Source organism: Phalacrocorax carbo, chromosome 7 (assembly GCF_963921805.1).
Source record: "Phalacrocorax carbo chromosome 7, bPhaCar2.1, whole genome shotgun sequence".
Lineage (NCBI taxonomy): Eukaryota > Metazoa > Chordata > Aves > Suliformes > Phalacrocoracidae > Phalacrocorax > Phalacrocorax carbo.
In genome coordinates this window covers 23,322,349-23,339,849 of record NC_087519.1, presented here as the reverse complement: position 1 = coordinate 23,339,849, position 17,501 = coordinate 23,322,349, and the positions used below count along the sequence as shown (strand labels likewise).

Below are 17,501 nucleotides of genomic sequence, written 5' to 3'. Positions count from 1 at the left end.
AGCAGGGTTCTCTGAGCTCAGAAGGTGTTAGCTATTCCCTTTGGCTAGCTGCTGGGGATTGCTGTTAGGCTGTTGCTTCACTGAGGTCTCTGTAATAACTTTTTTTTTAATTCTCTGTGATTGTGTGTTTAGGCACGAGACCAGCTAAACAATGCCCTGGAGCTCAACAGACATGATCTGACTTACATGATGCTGGGAAAAATTCACCTATTGGAGGGGGAGACGGATAAAGCCATTGAAGTCTATAAGAAAGCCATAGAGTAAGAATATATTCTTTTTTCTATCTGCCCATGTCCCATCCTATGCCAGAAGAAATTTGATTGGTGTCCCAGATCTGAATTGAGGACATGATTAAAAAGCTAATGGTAATTATAGTGTCTCTGTGCAAAGCTGGCACTTTCAAGCTCCTCAGCTGTCTCCGCTCTCGCTGTAGTCCTCCTCCTGCTGACAGTGTGTCAGGGAAGAAGGTAGATGTTTGAAGGTCTGCCAGAAAAAAGTGGAAAAACAAATGGACAGAGATGCCTGGGAGCAAGCCTATCCAAAACCGGCTTCATAAATCCCAAAGGTTTATCTGTCAAAAAGATCTAACCTCAGGTGTCTCTCTAACCCTGATCATCTGTCAAAAATCAGTTGCTGGGTTTCGCATACTGTTTTCATTTGGAGTGATTTGTGTTTGAAGGCGTGTGAGTAGGCAGAGTAGAGATGGGTTGGTGCATGGTGAGTTTCTCCCACCCTGTTTCTCAGTACCGATCTATCTTGTTTTAGGGCATTCCTGAGCATCTGATTTACCAATGCTTTTAAAATGTAGTTTTGTAATGGAGGCAGACACTAAAGAAAAGCAGGAGCATGTTGGAAGCCACTGGAGGATCTACATTTTGTACCGCTCTTTTCACATACTGATTCCTTCTACATCTGCTTTTGGCTGGTGTCTGACAGTATATTGTGTTGGGTTGACACTAATCTAGAATGTTTGTTACATAAATAATCCTTGCTAAGCACCTTACCAGGTTTATATCACAGAATCACAGAATGGTAGGGCTTGGAAGGGACCTCTAGAGATCATCTTGTCCAACCCCCCTGCTTGAGCAGGTGCACCCAGAGCAGAGGGCACAGGACCGTGTCCAGGTGGGGTTTGAACGTCTCTTTCCAGGGAGGGAGACTCCACAACCTCTCTGGGCAGCCTGTTCCACTGCTTTGTTACCCTCACAGTAAAGAAGTTTTTTCTCATTTATCTCAGTGCTCCCCTGCCCTGCCTTCTTCCTCACTCCTGTTTTTCCTTTTTTTTTTTTTTCTCATCTGCCTATGACATTTTGCCTGCATTACCAGCTCCAGGATGGTCTGTCATTGCTCTGTGTGTATATATCATCACGCACAGGCAGTTTTTTTCTGGTTGAAGTTTAAAGGTGCTGATGTGAGTCTGCATATTAGATTTCTTAAGTCTTGATAGCAGGGAATTGAAAACTTCTGTTAAGGTGATTGAGGCCACAAATACAACGTCTCTTTCTGCTTTTTCTTTTTTTGTTGTTTTCATCCTATTTATGTTTTCAAAAGCTACTAGGAATGGGGATGCTTTTAAAAGGGTTCACAACATTGCTGTGTGAATCTCATATAGCAGTGAAGGACTGGGAGTTGCATACAGTAATTGAAAGCCCTCGGGACATATATGTTCAAGCTTCTCTGTGCTGAATGGAGTGGTGTGTATGGCTAGGGATACATTACCAGGTATAGCCTGTCTAAGCACTCTGGTCTGTGGGCTGCAGTCTAGCACAAAGCTGTGGTGAGCAGTCCAGAGCTGGTCTGTGAAACCAGGTTTGTAATCTTTTTATAGGGTAAATTAGAAGTCTAACGATGAGCGTGTGTAGGATCCATCAGAAATGCTGAGGATTGCCTGTCCTACATGGTCCAAGAGGTTTGGGATGGATTTATAGGGTGGTTTATGGGAGACGATGGACAATCTCATTTTGTATTTCTGAGTCACTGTTGTGGACTCGCTTTGAAGCTTAACAAACCCACATTATTTTGTTATGCATCCAGATCTGTTTCACTGAGCTGTGCTGACTTCTTATTTGTATCTGGAAGACATTTTGAAAGCTTAGGTGTAATATTGTTCAAAGGAAGTCCCCATGATGGCAATTGTTCTAATATTTGCATTTCATAATAACAGTTAGTTTACTAAAGTGATATGAGGATAATGTAGCATCGTAATTCCATGTTCTGTTTTTACCTGGTTCTAGAAGGGCTAACAAACAACGCAGCTGTCTGGCTTTTGTATTACAGGTTTTCGCCAGAAAATACAGACCTCCTTACAACACTGGGGTTACTTTACTTGCAGGTACTGAAGACTGTTAGCTATTACATGAACTTAATTATTTTCAAAATGCCCACTTTTTTTTATTATAGAGTTAATTTCTATTCGCCTTCCTATGACTTGGTCATGTTTCTCTAAAGACTGCATTTAGTACAATAGTGCTTGCTTTTCTGTATCTTCTTTTTTCCTTTTGCTGCTAAAAGCAAGTTGATATCCTGGACATGAGCCATAACAGGAATTCTGTTTGGCAACTGCCCTGATTCTGTTATAAATCCTCCAAGTACAACAAAACATGACCATCTATTACCTAGCTTCTGGAGCAGGAGTCTAGCAAGTTATTCTCCTACGAAAGCATCCATGAAATCGTTAGTGTTAATGCACCGTAGAAGATGATCAGAATCAATTTAAATAACAAAGGCAGGCTTATTGGTTGGGTCTGTAAAATGCATTGGAAGGACCACCTGATTATTCCAAAAGCTTCCCAAAGAGTGAGCAAGCACAGAAGAACAGGCAGTAGTGCCGGAAAGGATTGATGGGCTAGAAAACTTGCACCGAGTTGCTGATTTGGAAAGATCCTTAAGCATCTCCCTAATTGTTTAGATGTTCGAGAATAAAATGCAGATCTTGAAAAAAATTGTCTTGCTCTAGAGATAGAGAAATTCAACAGCAGGCTTGGATGTATTAAGTGGGTAAGTGTGGATCTGGAAGGGTGTATGGCATGGGAAGGGGGATCTGTAAGACAGAAGTCTGAGTATAACATTCTCCCTGTGAATTTAGCCCCCAGGACCCTGTGCTGTGATTCATTTGTTCAGTTTGTCATGTCCCTCTGGATACGTAATCATGTTCGGGAGTTTTAAAGATGCTTCTACAACTTTCCCACTTGCTGAAAATTGCAGAAGGCACTGGGCTCTGATGCATCAGTATAAGCTGGAGTGACAGATGGGCTTCTCATCAATTTTTGTGACCAGAAGGGACACCAGTATCCAGAATTTTATTCTATTTTGACTGGTACAATTCTGGCATAACTCAGTTGAAAACAATAGGATTTAAGGGAATTGAAGCAGACATGTGCTTATATATGGATACAGTCATGCCCACTAACACTCACAGCCTATTAGAAGAGGAGGGGGGACTTTTTCCCATGACAAGGGTGCCCGGGGGAGTGAGGAAGGTGTGGTGAGGGAGTCAAGGATGTGCAGTGTAGCAATCTGTAGCCTGTTTTCTGGAGGAGAGGAATGAGCAGAAGAGTATCAGCCCAGAGCTTGCTCCTGCATAGAAAAGTCAGAGCATAAACTATATGGGAAACTTTGTTTTGGTCAGAACAGTGAATCTAGCCCAGCCAAATACATTTTTAGAATCTGTTTTGTAAATTGTCAAATAAGAACATGTGTATGTAATGGAAGCACTGTAAAATTCACTTTTCTGAATATTTGTTTTAAGTGAACCAGAAATTCTAGTGCCCAAAAAACATGTGTCTGTTCTCCTTCTTAATCCCCCTTATTCCTGAATTTCTGATGCTTATTTACTTCTTTTCCCAGCTTGGGGATTACCAGAAAGCTTTTGAACACCTTGGAAACGCGCTTACTTACGACCCAGGCAACTATCAGGTATCGTGAGGAGTAGAAACAAACCAGCTGAATGATGATGAGACACCTCTTAAAGCTAATTCCAATGTCAGAGCTTTGCCATCTCTATCCAGGGTCTTAGTCTGGAGAGGCTGAAAAGGATGATGCCCAGAAAGCTTTCTCCAAAATACATTTCTGGGAGCTTTCCCTGGGCAGGGTGTGGAGGTACGGAAAGAGGAGGAGGCAGAATATGGGATGTTGAACTGATCTCTCTGATTTTGAATCTGAAGTCACAAGCAAATTAAAACAAATAGAATTTACTTTGCAGGGAAAATGTTCTAGACATTGTTTCAAAAATCCAAAGAGCCATTCCTGGGTCCCTGTGACTCCTAGGTGTGGAGCACAGATAGAAGTGATATTCTATTATATTATTCTCCCATATGCTGACAACACTGTGCTTCCGACTGTTGCATACAAACATGGCTTTTCCTCGGCTCTGGTCTGGAAAGCTGAGCTTGGCATCTAGGTTTCATTCCTGACTGTGAAACCGCTTCCCTTTTTAGCCACGTTACTTTGTTCCTCTCTGCCTCTTTTTCCTTCTGTACTATGTTAATGATGTGGAGTACTGAAATGCGAGGTTGACAAACGATATGTGAATGCAAGCTGAATATTATTGTGAAAACACCTGTACACTTAGAAATTTTACTTGTCACCGTGAAATATTATAAAGGACTTAACTAGGGTAGTTTAAATATAGTGTGTTACAATCATTTGCTTTTTATTCCCCATGCATATTTCCACTAATTTGTGGTATCAACTAGTCAGTGTGAACTATGCTAGCTTTGCTGCATATGTCTAGCTTGTGTATGTTTTACTTTCGGGGGAGCTTGCACTAAAACTATTTCTATTTGTGCCTGTTGGTAAAAAAAAAACCCTTTTAGTGCATAGATCTTCTCATAGACTCCGACCCTAGGAGATACTACTGTTACCCCAAAACACACCCTAAACACTTGTCACATTATAATATTTCTGAGACAGTTTTGATCGAGATGGTACAGGAAGAAGCAGACTCCGAGTCCCTTCTTTACCCTGTCTTCTGCTATGTTGGGAGATTGTAGAGTCCCCACCTGCTCCCCACTGTTGGTCTTGGCAACCCCTAGAAAAAAAACACCTGAAAAAGTTAAATGGTTGCTCTTGACATGGCTTTAGTTTATTAATTTTGTCCAGTTCTCTTCTTACTGTATTTGGGGAAATGCAGTTCCTCAGCTGGTCACTTGTCTTCTCTCAAAGGCTACCTTGGCAGCTGGCAGCATGATGCAGGCCCATGGAGATTTTGATGTTGCGCTCTCCAAATATAGGATGGTAGCCAGCGCTGCACCTGAAAGCCCCCCGCTATGGAACAACATTGGGATGTGCTTCTTCGGGAAGAAGAAATATGTAGCAGTAAGTATCTGGTTTCTTTTCTTTTTTTATCTGTAGCTGACTGCGTGCAAGAACAAGATTCCTTCTGTGGCAGAGACAGGAGGTCTGTTCTGGGTGGGCTGTGTTACAGCACGCTTATTCCTTTTTTGAAGGCTATCAGCTGCCTGAAGCGGGCAAACTACTTGGCTCCCTTTGACTGGAAGATATTGTACAATTTGGGGTTAGTCCACCTCACAATGCAGCAGTATGCATCTGCTTTCCACTTCCTCAGTGCTGCCATCAACTTCCAGCCTAAGATGGGAGAGCTGTATATGCTCCTTGCAGGTATGCAACACTCCATTATCCAGCTCCAGTGGATATCCAGCTTAGTAGATGCAGTGTTATAGAGACAAAAAGGTTGGGCTGAAATAAACAAATGCTGGATAAAGGCTATAGTAGGAAGCTGCTTGCCAGTAGGTCACTGGCAGGTATAAAGCCTGAATAGTCTGTTCTCTCTCTGGCTAATTAAGTTAAATTGCAGTCAGATCCAGAGTAAACATTAGAAGAGACTTGCTACATGTAAGAGTTTGGGTTTGGGTTGCCTAAGGAGCGGGTGTGGATTTCTAGCACTGGACATTTTTGGGATCAAGTGAGACAAATATTTGTCAGAAGTGACATTAGTAGGGTTAATCATGGCAGCAGTCCAGACAACCCTGGTAGCACCTACTTATTTTACGATGTAATGACCTTCAGAATTGTCCTAAAAATGAAGTCCTTGTGAAGTATCAACTTGGGTGTGTACATTTTGCTTTGGTGCAGTTGCTCTGACAAACCTTGAAGACATTGAGAATGCAAGACGTTCCTATGAGCAAGCTGTGGCACTGGACAAGTAAGTCTTAATCATAGCTGTCAGTTGTTTGTGTTGCTTTGCCTCCCTCACCTGGTTTCCTTTGCATGCTTTGTCCCTCTGTCTACTTTGATGCTAAATGGTTTGTGATAGGGAAATGTTTTTATTCCTGCAGCTGTGCAAGACACTGTTTAAAAAACACCTTTTTTTTTTTTTAAATTCAGGTCAGTTCTGAAAAGTGAAAGGGAAATTTTGTTTCAGTCTGACCCAAAGCTATCATAGACCCATCTATGGTGGTATGAGAAGATGCTGGTCCCTTTCCCTCTGTCCTCTCTAACCTAGGTGCACCAGCCAGGCTTTATTTTGGGATTTCTGGAAGTCTCTGAACCCATAATAAAGGGCAGCAGGTTTCAAAAAATAGTGTTTTACACTGTAGTGTAGTTCTCTTTGCGAAGAGGTGCTATAAGTGCTCTCAGGTGTTTACTGGGTATTACATGGCTTGCATGCATGGCAGAGCTCTTGAATCAGTTAGCCCTGCATAGCTGGCATACATCTGGTACTGAAGTTCTTCATATTTATGCATCAACAGAAGTACAAAGCAGGTTTAATTTAAATACTACTTCTACATCTGTTTCAAACATCAGTATGTCTGTGCCACCTCCTCAGAGGAACTGAACCTGTGCAAACTATGGTTGAAGATTTATAAATGCACTGCTGTGCAATACATGGCGTTTTGTAATTATGCATCAGTCATTTCTACCAACGTCACTCATTTAAGTCCAGTCTACTCCTCTGCCTGGCTCTCCTAATCAGCCTTCCACGCCTAGCAAGGCAGTACAGGGCCTTAAAAGATTGCTTTGACTGCTTAGTCATGAGTATGCATGCTTTGCTCGAAGAGACGGAATAGAAATTTAGCTCTACAACTTTGCCTAAGTATTTGGCACTGCTATGATGCTACAGCTATATAGTCAAACTGGGAAAATAAAACCTCCTCAAAGCAAAAATGAATGCCAGCTGCTGAGAGAAATGTCCAGGCTTTGTTAGGCTTGTTCAGCTGACATGCTGTATATTTTAGACTGTTATTGTGTGGCTGAATCCATGTCCCCACAGGCTTTCTTTGCTGGCATATTATGAACTGTTTGGCTGGGATGAACATAGCTGTGTTTGTTTCCATTGTCATAAATACTTTTATAGCAGTCCTGTGACATTTGTCCTGGGTGCCATGCTGGGGTCTGGAATGGAAGGCATCTTGGAAAAATCTTTAAAAAAGGTGTTTCTTCTTACTACTGGTTCTAGCTCATAGCTATCCTTTCTTTCTGTGGTTATTTAGTTATTGATTTTTTTCTAACTGTCATATTGCTTCCAGCTCTTGAAGGCAAATTAGCTCGATAAGGTTCAATTAATTGTAAAACTGGCTGTTCCCAGGTCTGTCTGATCTTTGTTTTCAATGTTATGTTTTGTGGGTTTGGCTCTTTGCGTGTTTTGTTGTGTTGGTTATTTTTGCCTTTTTTTTTTTTTGCTTTTTTTGTTTGCAAAGAGATGAGGGTTTCATATTTATTTTTTCATGCTTTGGCAAAGACAGCAAGGAGGCAGGATTAGTGTTCCAGTTTCTCAGTCAAAGGAAAACCAATGATTATAAATGCTATCAGATTTAATCTAATGGTCTTTTTTCTTGCTGTGCTGTCATATAACTTACCAAGGATGGATAGCCATGGCCTGCAGATGACACTTCCTATTTATTGAACAGTGTTAGCAGAAGCCTTCCCTTCTTCACTTTTCACAAAGGATGCTCTCACTGTCTTGTCCCTCGCAGGCATGGGTGCTGGAGTCCTTGGATGGCTCCCGTTATCCCTGCTGGGCTCCAGGAGAGGGCACCAGTCTCTCGCTAACATTTATTGAGCAAACTACAAAGCACCCCTCGCTGACCTGTGTGCAGTGATACATGTATGCAGCTCGTCCGCAGTGAGCTGCAGTCAGACAGTGCTCTTCTGAGCACCCCTCGACAGCACGTCTCCTGTCCGGCCAAATGCAACCTCTGCTTTTCCAGATCTCATCTTGCAGCCTGCACGAGGATGCATGAGTGTTTGCAGGAGCTTCCCTGCTGGGGCTGGTGCCCCTCTTGCATTTCATTTCTTTGTCAGATAACACACATGCGTTTTGCTTCTCTAAAATAAGGGTGAAATTCCAACTGCTAAAGAACAGTCAGAGCAGTTTGTTGAGTGTGGCTTGTCAGGCAGTTAAGGAAGGATCAGGTCTCTGAGAGCTTCACTTACCAGTTACAGAGCCAAGGGTGTCAGCTCACTCTTTCCCTCCTGTTTAGTTTGCTTACACTCCTTCCTGGCTATGCCAGAAAACCTGCTGTGCAGCGCTAATATATCCTTGTGAAGAAAATGGATGCTGTGGAAAAGGAAAATATATGGAGCAATTCTGCCTCTTTGAAACCTTCATATGCTGTTCTGTATCAGGAAGGGAGGCAGGACTGCACAGGATAACAGTGTTATTTGTGGTGCTTGGTCTTCTATTTGAGTCCTTCATTAATAGGTGTTGCCTACTGTTTTTCTATAACAGTACATACAATTATGTGTGCTTTGTTGGGTGAATGAGAGAGGTAAGGAAACTGAAATGTAAACAGCATGTTCTGTAGCATGTTGGATTGTAAAATACAATCAATAAGCATGGGTCTGTTCCATTGCCCTGTCCCACAACAAGCTCCTCTCCTATAAACTGGGAGAGCTGTGAGAGCCTGAGGCAAGTCAGAGCAGAGATCATCAGCCTTCATGCTATGATGAAAGCCCTCATCACTGCTTTACCTGCCCCAGGAGCAAGGGGCTGGGAGACCAGGCACTTACTAAAGACAGTCCTGAGATGATCCCCACATGCAAGAAGAGCCTTGCAGGGGGTGAGGCAATTGGCAGAGTCATTTATATTGTCAGTGACACTGGGTTACTTTGCTAAGCCCAGGTACCGGGTCTCTCACCAAGTACGTGAGACTCTGTTGTGTTCCCAAAGGACTCTGGCTGTGTAGCCCATTATCTGCTTTGGGGTCAGATACACTGGTGTCTCCAGCTTTGCTCCTTGGGCTCATCTTAGCATTATTCAAGTCAGGATGATTGTTCTGACAGTGAATGCAGTGCATCCTGTGTGTTTGCTGCAGGTGCAACCCCCTTGTCAACCTGAACTATGCTGTCCTGCTGTATAACCAGGGCGACAAGAAGGGAGCCCTCTGCCAGTACCAGGAGATGGAGAAGAAGGTCAATGCAGTGAAGGAGAGCAGTACTCTTGACTTTGACCCTGAGGTACATGCCTAACAGTTGTCAGCGGGAACTAAGTAGCCATGCTAAGACTGGCAACAAATGAGGAGGAAATTTTACTTTGCAATCCAATTATTAGGAAGAAATTCTGCTTACAAGATTTTCTGAGTAGGGCATTTGCCTGCTGAGAGCTGCTTGCTTCATTTCTGTTCTTTGAAGCCTGGTTCTTCAATCAATACACAGGAAGACAAGATTCCATCTTGATTAAAGGAATGAATTAGCAGAGATGTTTCCCTTGAGCACCAAGGCAGTAGCCAGCTCTGCACAGCTCGCTCTGTTGTTGTGGTTGACTTTATTATTGTCTGAAATGTTCCTGTTTACAGCGGTCTTCTCTTTTTGCTTCTTGAGGAGATGGTGGAGGTTGCCCAGAAGATGGGGGCTGCCCTGCAGGTTGGGGAGAGCCTGGTCTGGACGAAGCCTTCTAAAGAGTCTAAATCCAAGCAGAGAGCTGTTCCATTAGGGAAATCCACCAGCACTCAGCAGCCTTTGGGCTCTAACCAGGCCCTGGGCCAAGCCATGTCCTCAGCTGCAGGGTATGGGAAAACCATGCAGCTTCCCCCAGGTACTTCTCTTCTGCTTCTCTTTAAAGTAGAACTGTGGGAGGGAGAAGGTAAATCTCTCTTCCTTTGAGCATGTTTAGGAAGATATTGACTTGCTTACACAGTAGTCATGTCAGTATTTGGTAATAACTTTCCCAGATCTCTGAATTAAGGAACTGTGTAAGGAGGATGTTCTCTGTAGTGCATTTTACTGTCCTGGTTTTGCAGGGGTGTGGGGTTGAGATCTTGCTCTGGAAAGGAGGTAGTTTCAGAAACCAGACCTCTTGTCTTCCTTTGGAAGAGCCCTGGAGCTGACATACACAAACAGGCTGCTTGAGAGAAGGGGAATGATGGACAGTTTTTTGAAGCACTTTATCACTTCTTTTACGAAAATAACTGCAACTGGATTACTTTGAAGCTGTACAGCCTGGTCCCTCCCTTGCAAATGTTGCTGGATTACCTTTTAGTGGGGGCCACTGGACTGAAGGCTGCTCAGGAGATAGTGTCAGCCTTAGAAGGCTTATGGCAATAGCTGTACATGCTGCTTCTTGCTGGGCCTGGGCAGGAGCATCTCCTGAGCCACTGTTCATAGCCTGGACCTCCTCTCACCCCTTGGCTTCCGAGGAGGAATGTTCTAGAGATATTGCTCACTGGGGTGATTTTCTGTCTTGTTTGGACTGAACCGGGAGAGAGGTTGTGCAATCCACGCCTCTTTCTTTGGCACCCCTAAGGACCTGTCATGCATAGAATAAACTTTCCATTCAGGGAAGACTTAGTCAGGAAAGCTGAAAAAGAACACATACAGGAGTTTGCGTTTTACCTGAAGGACTTTATCATCCACATCAGGAAAGGGAGGTGCTTCCTAACATCAGTTGTCAGCTTAAATCTAAGCATAGAAAAACTTCAGCATGGAGGCGTCCTGTTTGATTTTATTCTGTAAGTAGTTACATTAGCTGCCTGGAAACTCTCCTTGAGTTTGCTAAAACGGTGAACTGAAAACGATACTGTGATTTTGGCTTCAGCTTGAATATAAACCAGCTTCAGTGGAACTACTTTCCCTTCCAAAGCATGAGTTAATTCATAGGTTTGTACTGACTTCTCACAGCAGCCCAGCTGAATGAGATCCTGTACCTTAGGATCCCTTCAGCAGAAGTTGGGGTACTGTAAGATCTCTGGATGGAGAACTCGTAAGAGTTGAGTGCTATCGATAAGATAATGCCAGACAGAAGAAATCTGAGAGTAATTAATAGCTGTGATTGTTCTGCATCTCCAGTGCTGCCTGGAAGGGCAAAAAGAACAGACAAAAGATGTGTAGTCATACAGTAACTATAACTGTGTTCTCTCCCCAGGTGCTGGAGCATCAGCTCCACCTGCAAAGCCTCCTTCGCTGCCTCTGGAACCAGAACCGGGCTCAGAAATGAGCCCTGGGGAGACCTCAGCTGAGGAACAGAGAAAAGAAAAGCGCAAGAGCCGGCAGGCAGCGGACTAGGATGGACTCTGGTCAGGACAGGCAGGTGCAGGAGTATCTCCAGTGCTGCCTGCTGACTTGTGGGGAAAGGGACCTGCCTTCTCCCCTGACCCACAGTAGCTTCACCCCACTGTCAGTCAGTCTAAATGCAGCTGTTTTTCTGTTAATGATTTTAGCATACAGTCTCTACCTTACCCCAAGGAGTTGCTGTGGCAATCAGAAGAGGTTTCTGCATAGCTGCTATTAGCGTGGTCACAGCTTACTACAGGAGGCTGGAGGCTGGAGATCCATCTTCAGTCTTCAGTGTTTGGGTAAAAGTCCTCCAGAAGGATGCTGAGGCATCCAGTATATTTAGAAAAGCCAGCAGTAGTGACTTAGCACCCTGGATCGCAAAGGTGGTCAAACCCTTCTAGTGGATGAACTTGTAAGCGGCTGAGGAAGCCCTACACAGGCTGTAGTGAAGTCAGTGGTAAAACGCTCGGAGAGAGGTTGAAGGTGGTACACCTCACCAGGGCAAGCGCAGAGCAGTAAGCTAGGCTCGGAACTAGCACAGCCCGGCTTACTGTGAAATAGGGGCTTCTCCTTCCTGGTTTCACAAGGGCATTTACATTTGTAAATGCTCTCAAGGCTGAAGAAAGGAAGCTGAAACAGCTGGGAGCTGGTATTACTGAGCAGGGCAATGTCATGGCATGAAAGACACTTGAAAGCCCACGCCTTCCTTAGCGGTGGCAGTCGTGAAACACAGGGGAGCTGCATAGCAATGGGGAGCTCGTTTGTCTTGAGGTGATTGCTCCATTAACAGGCAGCCTGGTGGAGGATGGATGGCTGAAGCAGACCTGCTGCGCCAGGCTAATGGCACACTGAGCTGGCTTCTTTAGCACTGTTTGTCTTCTGATTCAAGGATCACTCTGTATTTCTTGAATCCAACCTATTTTTAAGCATAAGCTTCTGTGTGGAGGCTAAGAAAGCTGCATAGCTGGCCCACAGTAAGGCAAGCACTCAGAGGCTGGTTATTCTGGAAGCAGGCTAGCTGCAGCAGCAAAAAAGTCTGCCAGATCCCTAATTGTTTGCTAAGAAATGGTAAATGAGCCTCAGTGAAGCTCTGCTCATGTGATTGGAGCTCTTCCTTGAGAATTTGTATTCTCACCCAGCATGGGGGGGTAAGATTGGTTTGCAGGAAAAAAAAAAAGTGACCCTTTTCATAAAAGAGGATACGGCCAGCTTCAATGCTATATTTAAATTGTTTCAGTACATCAGCAGCCATGCTCTGAATAATTTAGTTATGCCCCCCTTACAGTTGCATTTTAGGAGAAATCATTTACACTGGCTGCAAGGCAGTGAAGCAGCCCATTGGTGAGCAGAGCAAGGAATTTTAATGCCCATGTGATAACAGAGGCACTTTGAAACTTTCCATTTTGAATGGCAAAACACTAGCCTTCCTTTCCTCTGCTACTGTCAATTTGTTGCCTCTGGGATTTATCCAGAGCTCAACACAGGTCCTCAAAACAATTGGTTTTGGGAACTGAAGGTGGGACCATCATACTTTACAGAAAAAATCAATAATTGGGTTTAGTTTCTCTCATTCTCCCCTCTGTGTACCGAGAAGTATACCAAGCTAACATTGCTGTGGGACTTTTGACCTGAGTTTTCCAAACAGAACGTGTAGCACTTCCCCAACAAAACTGAAGCTTCAGGGTTCACTGTATTTGCTGGTTAAGCTACCCAGCTTTTAAAAATATATTTCCTGCTTTTAGTTCTCCACTGTTGTGATGTGTCACTCCATAATTAACAAGTCCAACAGGGCAAAGTTAGTAGTGGAAACTTGGCTGTAGCAACATAAAAGCAGCATGACCAAGGCTCTGGCTGCATTTAACATCCTTCAGTTGTGCTTTGTGGTTAGCTGCTATTATCCAGAATGATATTAATGCATCTTTAGAGCACAACCAGAAACTGAAGTACTATCCTGCTCCCTGGAGAACACTAAAAGAATAGGAACCCTTCACTTTCTCCTCTGTTTCGATTGCCAAAACTGCCTGCTTACCTCAAATGTGGCTTTTTTTCCAGCTGTCCTCCACTGATTGGTTCTATATCTGTACAGCCTCTGGTAGCACTCCTGTAAGGTTTCCCTCATGCTAGGAGTTGAAGAAAACAGAGGATCTTTTGTGGAGCACTGGCACATTTAAACAAACCAGACAAGAAGCAGTGTAAATCAGGTACAGTGCAGTGATTTTTATTCACATTCAACTTTTTACACTGAAAGTTACTGCAGCGTAACCGAGTGCCTGTGAGGAGGTTAAGATTGCAGAGCAAATGTAGGCCAGGGGTGGGAGCTCTTGACCTCACCCCCAAGACTTTAGTTCATGACAGTTTTTTCCAAAAGCAGTTGATTGCTGTGATCTTTTATCACAAAGGCTTTCGAGCTCTGGAAGCTCCAATACAAGGAACAGTGACCAGAACAACGTGGTTACAGGTAGCTGACCATCAGCATTGCTGATACAGGAAGGTTTTCCCCTACATCTGCTCATGACCATTTGTTTTAATTTTACTAGCTGCTTTCCCCTGCCTTCTGCTTGTTGTAAGAAAGAAAAGTGACCTTAGACTGTAGCATTACAAAACTCCTTTGCGATATTCAGTAGGTGGGCACAGCCTTCGTCCCACCACTGTTCTCAACTTACAGCCCACCTGAGACACAAGGAACGATTAAAGATCTCTCTCCTCTCAGCCAGTCCCACTGGTGTAACTTGCTACCTTCTTGGCGCATAGGATGCTTTTATAGGGTAAATGTTACACATTTCTGTTACACCTTACGTACTCATAGGGTTTACAACACTTGCAGTTACTGTAAAGGTATTTAAAATATATATTTTCGTGAAGTGCTTATGCAGACAATTAACCAATTCTATGAAAAGAAGCAGTAGCACCATGTTATTTTCTGGATTTGAACAGAGGGGAGCTTCATGTATGTCTAAGGAAGCGTTTTTAAATATGTAACTACAGTTGGGTAATAAATAGAACAGCAGTTCCTTGTCCTGTTCCCTCTCCTCCCACTGGGTATTGTGATGATGGGATTTGCATACAGTAAATTCATAGTATCTTGATGGAAAGCTGCTTTTTTTTAATGCTATCTAATGATGAGAATGAGGCTGGACTGTTCTTTCAACTGAAATTAAGCAAGGGAATTTTCAGCAGGACTGTACTAAATCATTTAGGGATTTTGGAAATCACACCTTATGTTCCAAAACCTGCTTCTGGCATCAGCCATAATTCTAATCTTCTCTTACCTCCCATAATTGAAATTTTAAGATGGAAAAGAATAATGAGCTTAATTTCTAGGGAAGTAGAAACCATCTGCTTTAGGACTCTTTCTTCCCCCTTTTAGTAAAAGGTATATCATTAACCAGGTTAAATCATACAAAATAGACTGCAGCCTGACCTCCTCACAAGAAAGAAACTGGAAGACACTCAACTAGCAATGCCTGAGCAGCAAGACCTTGTTTCAGCCAAGAGTAATGATCTGTGTATCCAGCAACGTGTATTCAACCCAGACAACTCTGGTTTTGAGGTCCCTGAGACAACTGGATGCTGATTTATGATACGGGCAGTATTAGTGTATACTTGCCATGTTCCTGTATGCGGTCTTTTCCAATTGTGGTCACTGACAGGCAATAGTGAGGAAGGTGGACCTTGGGTCCTACTCAACATCCAGTTCTTGCATAAGACATTAAAAATTTAGACTTCTCCATTGGGAAGTGCATTTTAGTTGGCAAAGCCTCTCCTACACGGACAGGCAAGCCTCAGTGCTGAATGAAGAAAAATGCACTTTACTAAAATAATAAGCTCCACACATAAATGCACTACAAAAAGGCACATATTCACAAGTAGTTCATCTGCCAAGATTGTTTTATAATAGAAAACACAGTTTTACTACAAGGAAAGCTTCACCACTCTCTCAAACCAAACTGCACAAAAAAAGAGGTTTTTTAATGAAAGATACAGCTGAGATTTGAACCCAGTTTTATCCAGGCTGCACTGGCTAACGAGCAGCTTTCCTGAGAAATTCATAGGAGAGGTTTTCAGGGTATTTTTTTTTTTTTTGTTTCCCCCACTTGCATCTTAATGAAATCACTCCCCCTTAGCTGCCAGCATTTGTGTTATTCAGCTGCTCTGAGATCTTCTCAGCAAAGGCTGATACCAGGCTCAGTTTTCAAAGCGACAGCGAGCTGTTTGGAACAGACGCCTTTCTGAGCTTCCGGCACAGAAGGTAATGGCTATGCGTGTCATTTCCAACCTGCATTTACTTCCTTTGCTGAGAGAATGTCCTCCCACAAGAGTTTGGATCAATAACTCCCTGATAATTCAGCCTAGTCAGCTCTTAGGATCCACCTGAGATACTATGCAAGAAACTGCTCCATCTGTTACAGAAGAGAACTTTGTCTGACATCTCTGAACAGACAGGAGAACAATCATTTCTGGCCCTAAGATCAAGTTTCACTAAAGAGATTAATCAGACTCAGCATTGCTGAAGCAGAAAGCAGACAGGAGTGATGAGAGCAGGACAAGGGGTATGCTATGCAAGAGAACTCATGGCAAAGAGGTTTCCTCTGCTCTGTATCACTCAAACTTCCAAAACAAAGAGCAAAGACAACCTTTAATATTCCCATTTCTCTCTCTAGTCACCTCCTTAGTGCTTGAAAGAAGAATGTAAGACAGTCATTGTGGCATCTGTTTGAGCGGGTTTTAACCAATGAGTCCTACAGACAGGTAATTTTTTTTAAACATGAAACTACCACTTTGGGATGATCACAGGTTTAAAACTTAACTGTATGCTTTTACCAAAACATTAATTGCACTAGAGAAGAGTGTAGTTAATATGGCTTGAAACAAACATGCACATTCAAATCCTAATTTAAGGCAGGACATAAAAGCAATCCAAGTAAGGCCATAAAAATGTAAATGTAATATTTTCCTCCATTTTTATACTGTTCTTCCAAATGTACTCAAAAACACGATGAGTTTCCTTACACCAGAAATAGCAAGGCAGCACGCTGTGTGTCAGAAGTACTTGACAGCACTGCTTCAGAACAGATTGCTCCAAGCACGTGTATCAGCAGCCAGTGCCAAAGATCAGCACAGAGACAGTTTAGCTGATCGCTTGTTGACAGCAGCATCAGCTTTCACCTAAGCTGTAGGCTCCAAAAGAGAGCCCGGCAGCACAGAGGTGTAAACAACTTTTAGGGTAACTGGAAAGAATTATGTTGCCTTGTACCATTCTCACAAAAAACATCCCAGTATTCATTTTAATTTTTTTCTCAGGACGTGACTGGAATGGTCACGCTGTGGCACATAATTCCTGATACTTCAGTACATTATTACAGAATAAGAAAAAAAATCCAACCACAACTAGCATCAGCGGATTTCACAGTTTAAATATACCTTTTTTTCCTCTCGTTGTCATTGGGAGGTGTACTACAGAGATGGCTACAAAAAGCAACCCCACCTTAGGCTAACTAGTCTTAAAATAAACTTGGGCAGAAGATAACTGATGGCAAATACGTACACACTGCTGACAGTTTTCCATTTGGTTTTGGAAATGGATCTACTGCTCTGCTGCTATCCAAGCTTTGGATTCCAGTAGCTGAGAAGTGAAGCTGGGCTCTAAAGCAACATCTAACAAGGGTCAAAGCAGTTGATGAGGTCTTTGCTACAGGCAATACATAAACGCTAAGGAAGAAAATTTCAGCACTATTTCTGTAAGAAGGAACTCATGAGAAAAGAGCAAACTTAACCGGTACAACAGGAGACAACCAACAAACACAGAAGTAAAGAAAATCAAGCAATGCCTTATCAATGCTGTGAAACTCCCCTGGAGGGGGTGGGGAAATAAAGAGCCTTTAAGCTGGAAAGAGTTGGATTTGGGATGGGCTTTTTCATGGCCATATAGCAATCACATATCACCACGGGCGCAGCAGAGAAGGAACGTATCCTTTCAAAGTCTGCCAGCCTCCTGTGATTCATGCATCTCTTCAGTAAGCAACGTACACAGAAAAGATATGAAGCATTGC

The 17,501-nt window shown here is 43.1% G+C and overlaps 1 protein-coding gene across 3 annotated transcripts in view; it reads left to right on the top strand.

Moving 5' to 3' along the window:
- Positions 1-15,607, top strand: part of BBS4 (Bardet-Biedl syndrome 4) — a 44,392-nt gene extending 28,785 nt beyond the window's left edge. For all 3 annotated transcript variants that reach the window (XM_064456877.1, XM_064456878.1, XM_064456879.1), the window contains 9 exons: positions 133-260; positions 2,278-2,332; positions 3,847-3,915; positions 5,164-5,316; positions 5,448-5,619; positions 6,094-6,163; positions 9,276-9,417; positions 9,781-9,994; positions 11,321-15,607. In XM_064456877.1, the coding sequence (XP_064312947.1) occupies positions 133-260; positions 2,278-2,332; positions 3,847-3,915; positions 5,164-5,316; positions 5,448-5,619; positions 6,094-6,163; positions 9,276-9,417; positions 9,781-9,994; positions 11,321-11,460 (1,143 nt within the window). In that variant the 3' untranslated portion in view covers positions 11,461-15,607. The remainder of the gene's footprint in view (positions 1-132; positions 261-2,277; positions 2,333-3,846; positions 3,916-5,163; positions 5,317-5,447; positions 5,620-6,093; positions 6,164-9,275; positions 9,418-9,780; positions 9,995-11,320) is intronic.
- The last annotated feature ends 1,894 nt before the right edge of the window (positions 15,608-17,501 follow it).